The 6159-nt window shown below is 36.1% G+C and overlaps 1 protein-coding gene across 1 annotated transcript in view; it reads right to left on the reverse strand.

Annotated features, from left to right (window-relative positions):
- Positions 1 to 889: 889 nt before the first annotated feature.
- FBXO8 (F-box protein 8) overlaps positions 890 to 6159 on the reverse strand; it is a 13632-nt gene continuing 8362 nt past the window's right edge. The window contains exons 3-5 of the mRNA XM_009709843.1: positions 4142 to 4260; positions 2321 to 2517; positions 890 to 1541 (exon numbers count right to left, since the gene is read on the reverse strand). Of these exons, the coding sequence (XP_009708145.1) occupies positions 1354 to 1541; positions 2321 to 2517; positions 4142 to 4260 (504 nt within the window). The 3' untranslated portion in view covers positions 890 to 1353. The remainder of the gene's footprint in view (positions 1542 to 2320; positions 2518 to 4141; positions 4261 to 6159) is intronic.

Here is a 6159-nt window from a genome sequence, read left to right on the forward strand (position 1 = left end):
CTGATGGTGTGGTAAGGAAAAAGGATAAATCTGCTTGTTACCATAATGAATCCAGATGCTAGCGATAGCTGAATATTATGTAAACAAACATAATCAGGAACAGCTCTGATTTCAACTACATGTCATGTCAGTTTAAGAAAAGCACTGCTCTGCGAGTTATCTGAACAAAAACCAGGCAGCTCCTCATTCGGTTCCTGCACATGCACGGCAGTTGCACTGCTAATATTCTACACAGTTCAGAAAACGTAAGACACAACCTGACCGAAACCATTTTTGAAGTATTTTCATAAACCCAGAACTATTTAAAATCTAGCTCCATGACAGATTTGGAAAGAGTAATTCGGTGTCTGAGTCTGAGGCAGCTCTCCAGTCCCGCACAGTCACTGCTCTAATCTTGCAGTCAGATTTTAACAGCTTCAGCAACGAGTCATCTGGTATGTATTTGCCTGGGCATTTCCATCATCGACACTTCTAGACCAAGGGAAGCAGCTGAGAGCAGCAACACGTTAGCCGCTTTCCTGGTGGAGATTTTTCATTGCTTACCACGCTGAATAGATGATTATAGTTGTCCCACGTCCCCAGTAACTAGTGGCTGCAATATAGGTTAAAACTGTTTGGGTAAGCTGCACCATATAGGCTATCCCTATATGACATCAGGGTTCATCCAAAACAGAGCTGGTCATCTTCTCTAAAATGGAGTAAAGAGCAGATTGGCAATATGCTAATTCATGTTAGTCAACCTAGTATTAAGTATCAGCTTAGACATTTCACAAGTGTTCTGTCATCTCCTAGAATAAACTTTATTGTAGCATTCAGACCAATGTTTCTCTAATTTAGGTATCTGAGGTAGTCAGCATGGTAAAAAATGCAAAAGAAAGAAGTACAGCACTATTTTAAGAGCTAAAAGGAGAAATTTTAGTTAAAATATTTTCCAATAAAATAATTATGATTAGAAATCTCTTTAGTTAAATATATACACATTACATGGTAATCTAAAAAGAACGAACTTACTAAAGTTTCAAGCAGACCTAATGCACAAGTTCACCACTTTGTCAGCTTAGACTGTAATGTCAGTTTAACATTCGTAAACGGCTGTGTCAGACTAATGGCATTGTTTTGTGCAAAACTAAAAAAATGATGAAAACCAAATCTCCCAATTCTTCCGTTCCCATGGTAAATAGATAGAAAAGGTAGTTTACACATACACACACTTACACGCACACAAACTCTGATTGCATACAGAGGTTAGAATGACCAGCACTAAAATAACCCCCATCTCTACAAAATAATTAATTTCTTGAATTGATGTAGGTTTTGAAAATTACAAATTTTAAGTGCTAGCAAATTGTGCTTTTAGGCAGCCACGTGGCCAATAAGGTAGATGTTGTCATAAAGGTGCCCTACAAAATCTTCACTAATATTCTGTGCAGCTCGTCGTGTATTTCGGATGAATTCCCTCTTTGACATTTTGTTCTTCACGTGAGGGCTTGTTAGATCAATGGAAAGTAGAATCAAAGAGTAACATAGTACATAAACTGCATCTAGACAAAAGAGAATAAATAAAAACAAATTAAGAAGGAAACTGTGATCATTAAAAATATTGTTCCCTGTCCAAGAACCTTACAGTTTTCATCATCTGGGCTTATAATTATATATATATACACACACACACATATATAATGACTCAAAAGGGTATCCCAGTGAAATAAAATTTAATATAGCAATTTTCAAAGTGATAATGTCAGCGCATTGCCAAACGAGCATTTACAAATCTCTTGATATTTCTCCATTATCCAAAAGTCAGTAAGGGCTTTATGCACATTCCTTTAAACAGATTCTTGAAGTTTTTGTAAACTAAGGCCAATGTCCTGCTAAAGCTTATCTTTAAATATGTAAGCTGTCCCACTGCTGAAAACTGGCTCCCCCCCAGCCAAACAGAAACGCTTGTTAACTTGAGCGAGGCTCAAAATTCCCTCTCATTTCTGCGGGACTATCCACAGGGTAAAATGTTAAGCGCGTAAGTCTTTGCAAGAGGGAACTTGGCGATACTACAGAGCTTAAGCACAGACAAAAGTGAAGGAAAGATAACATGAACATAAACCCCACTTATCAGCTAGGTCTAAGAAAAGAACCTGGAGGTTATTTTTGTGTTGTGGTTTGTTTTTTTTTTCAACCTGAGTGGGTTGACGCCTGTATACTGAACCTTCCCAAGCCATGTTTGTACTTTCCGAAATACTTCTTTAGGCGCTGATTTTAAAACAGTAGCATCACCCAGAAATACAAAGACTGATCCACTGAATCAAAGCTCTTTTTTGCTTACCAGGGCTAAGGCCAAGCTCTCTCATCAAATCTGGGTTACAAGCACAGAATCTGTGAGAGAACTTTGTTATGAGAGTCTCGAGGTACTCCCCACGCTCCTCGGGAGCGTGAATGTGTCTGAAGAACTCTCTCAGTGCATTTGGCAAGAACTGATTTCTGAAGTTGTGCAGCGTCACAAGGTCATCCAAAACATCTCGCCTGGTAGAATAAAATCCCACATAATTAGACAAGTTTCTTTTTGCTGTTTAAATACAAAAATGTAGGTTTTAAAAATAAAAATGAAAGCTTTAGAATAGTTTATGAACTTTGTTTTTTCACTGAAAGACAAAGAAAATTAGCACAAAGGTAATACAAACACCTGTTCTTCAGCCACTTACTGTAGTAGCCAAGTACTATAAAAATGTACATTAATCAGTGTTCTAAATTTCTTTATATGCATATTCAATCATAGTCTATATAGAGGCTTCACTTCCTTTAAACTGTCTGGCAAAGCCATAAAAAAGACAGTAAAGGGAATAGATTCATGTGTGTCACACATTTTGGTGCCTAAGTAGAAGCTGGTACAGGAGTATCTTGTTAAAAACAGGCTTCGGCTAGATAAAATCTGCTCACGAAAAGTCCATCAGGGTGCAATGCTCTCAAGTGTTTCCCACTGAACACAGAAACATCTGAAGGATTCAGAGCAGCCTACACGAACAGATGTGCAAAAGACATCTGAAGGAAATTTGGAAGCAAATTTGAAGTGAACCAAAGAATACTCTGGTATGTTTATCCCTTCTATTAAACATTTTAGTACTAAGAGGGGAGTTTCAAAATTTAGAAACCTATTTTTTATTTTTTGTGCCTTATTACACTCTGTTTACGAAGGGACAACGAATGGCAGTAGGGGTTGCTGATATTAACTTGCAATCTTGTCTGTTAAATGGTTTTGTATTTTTTTCTATTGCCAAAAAAATGGATAATCCAAAGTTTTACAGCACAGGGCCGTCAGTGGTGATAACACCACAGAATTACTCCTTTTATTCCTTTAGTGGTACGGGCTGAGGAGGATGAAAAGCAGGAGAGGGTTCCTGCTGGCAGCGCTGCTGCTGTCCCTTTGCTCTTCCTATTTAGGTCTAGTCATTATTCTCCTCCTCTTTCAACTCCTCTTGGATATGTTGGTGCTCCGCTTCCCTGATACTGTACTATCCCAGCCTGAAGGTAGCCCGCAGCACAAGAGAAAGCACCGTGGAGGTGGAAGAGCAGGCAGTTCCCGGCTGCAGCTCATGCTGACTCCATGAGGATGCTCCACTGCATCTCAGGAGGTGGGTGTGATGTCCGTTCGAGAAATATCACACAACCAAACAATGGTCAGATCATCCAAGATTAGTTGAAAAGCTATCATCACTTGGTAAAGGGATAACTGTTTTTTCTGACTAACATCCATAGTAGATAGGAAAAAAAGAAACCTCGTCAAAAGCAGCACAATATCTGTAAAATCTGAATGTCATACAGCACAAAGATTACCCTCTGCAGTTTAAATGCTCACTATAACTTCAAAACCATTTATGCCCAGAACTGCAAAAATGCAGAAAAAGCACAGGACGTGAGATTTACTAGTTATAGGGAGTATTTTCAGGGGTTCTTAGTGATTGTTCCAGTCACATAAATACTTGAACTGAATAACCGTTCAGATTCAGCAGCAGCATTAACTTAGTTGCCTTTTCTTGCATTTTTATGTCTTTAAATTTATATCAATACAAGCCAAACATTGTTGAATGGTGTGGTGCATTGAGGAAATGTCTCAAGAGAAATTCAAATGTACAAGAGAAATTCAAATTACCTTTCATCAAGGTAGATTCTCAGCTTCTTCCAGTTTAGTGTTCTTGTGCAAAAGATAAACTTAGCTATTTCTTTTGGCGAATCATCTAGTATGCCCTTGGACATAAAGTAGTTGACTCCCTGAGATAAAATACATGTAGATATAAATATGTTTCATCTTCATAACGTGTTTAGGAACAAGTATTGTACTTGGCAATGTAGAAACACGATCCTACTTAATTAGTTGGTTTGTTTCTCAGAATAATTCCTCTTCCTCTAAATCACATTTCAACATGCACAATACACTCTAAAATTATAAATCAAACGCAAAAAACCGAATTATTGTTATGGTTGAGGTTTTACATATACTCACAGTAGGAAATTTAAATTTATGAACCCCATAACGAGCATGATGGTTCTTTAATAATTTCTTTACAGTGTAGACTAGTATTTTGGTTTTCATACTTTTGTAATTGTATTTAAAATGCTGCGGGGACCATAACTTTTAATCACATAACTTTTGTAAATAAGAAAATCTTAGCCATAATGTGTTTAGTCTTTTGTTTCTTTCATTAAAACACTAATGTTCTCACATGTATACAATGCATCACATTCAAATAGATGCATTAAATGCATTTGTTTAAATGTGTAATAATGCAAATAAACACAAGCACGCTGATTTCAAAGCATAGGTAAATATCAACATATATAGATATGCATACACATAAATAAGAACGCTGTGCCTAACGTAAAAAAAAAGTTTAATAAGATAGACCATTTGTGTAGATTTTATATTCATATTATGATTTCCAGAATTTTCCACACTTTGCCAAGCACACACTTCTTACAGAATACACATGCCAAATTTAATTTAAAAATATTTCAGTGATATTCTGGATTCTTTCTATTCATTGAAATATCCCAAAGCATAAAACTATTTTTGTTATTATCTCAGAAATCAAAACCAACCTAATGGATTTTAAAAATGCTCACATTTTTTCAACAACAAAAATCCAAGCCTGAGAACAACTAACCAGCTAGTTTCAGTTCAATTTGGCAGGGGCTGGGAGTGGTTCTGAGCATTTGTTAGAGACATGTTAACATACAGCCTCTCTTGACGATACCATAATGTTGAAATAATGTAAAATGTGTAGGACAATGCATTTCTGCATAGGATAATGTACCAAGGCCACAACCTAAATCACCTTTAAAATACTTATGAAATCTTTTTTCATAAACCTTCTGATATCAGACTTCACAGCATTTTGCAAGTCTTGCCCTTTTAGTTTACATTACATCTATAAAGATGTAGGGGCAACCTGTCATTCAGTATAAACTAACTTCCCAGTGCTCTTCAATTTTGCTTAAAAAAGAAAGAAAGGACTGGGTGTAGGTTTGGAAAGTTTTATGAAGTAGATCAGTAAAGCAAAGTCTCAGTTATATCAAGCAAAAAAGAAATTAGAATATATGGTTACGATAGCGGTAACACGAGTGAAAAGCTAACAAACACCTGTAATATTCTCTAGCTGGTTTTACCAGTCCATAATTTTTGCTTATATGTTTACAGAAAATAGCAGTTAATAAGCATATTTTTTTTTGTTAGAAGAATGTTTTATAGAATAAATAAAAATATAGAGGTTTTGTACAGGTAAGACAAAAAAAAATCCTAGCAATTTTAGGCCCCAATTTTAAGAAGAATCTTTATTTAGGACCGTAATGAAACATGTATTGCACTATAAGCTTGCACTTAAGTCCAAATTAGATCCTATTTAAGTTTGTCCATAATATGGATGGACAACATAAGGTTAAGTACTTTCTTGAATTAGAGCTAAATAGGAAATTAAAAATGGGAGATCAAAATGAACATCAACTGCGCATTAACTCCTCAAGTATTTTGGCAATTTATACAAGACTAGCAGCAGAATATCTCCTTTACATATATCCTGACTTAATGAGACTTGGGCATTTGCTTCAGTAGTAAGTATTTGCTTAAGGTAATACAAACTGAAGCCTGGTGAGGAAACGTCAGTAGTATTCCTG

This window comes from Cariama cristata, unplaced genomic scaffold, assembly GCF_000690535.1.
Source record: "Cariama cristata isolate BGI_N322 unplaced genomic scaffold, ASM69053v1 scaffold13701, whole genome shotgun sequence".
Taxonomy (NCBI): Eukaryota; Metazoa; Chordata; class Aves; order Cariamiformes; family Cariamidae; genus Cariama; species Cariama cristata.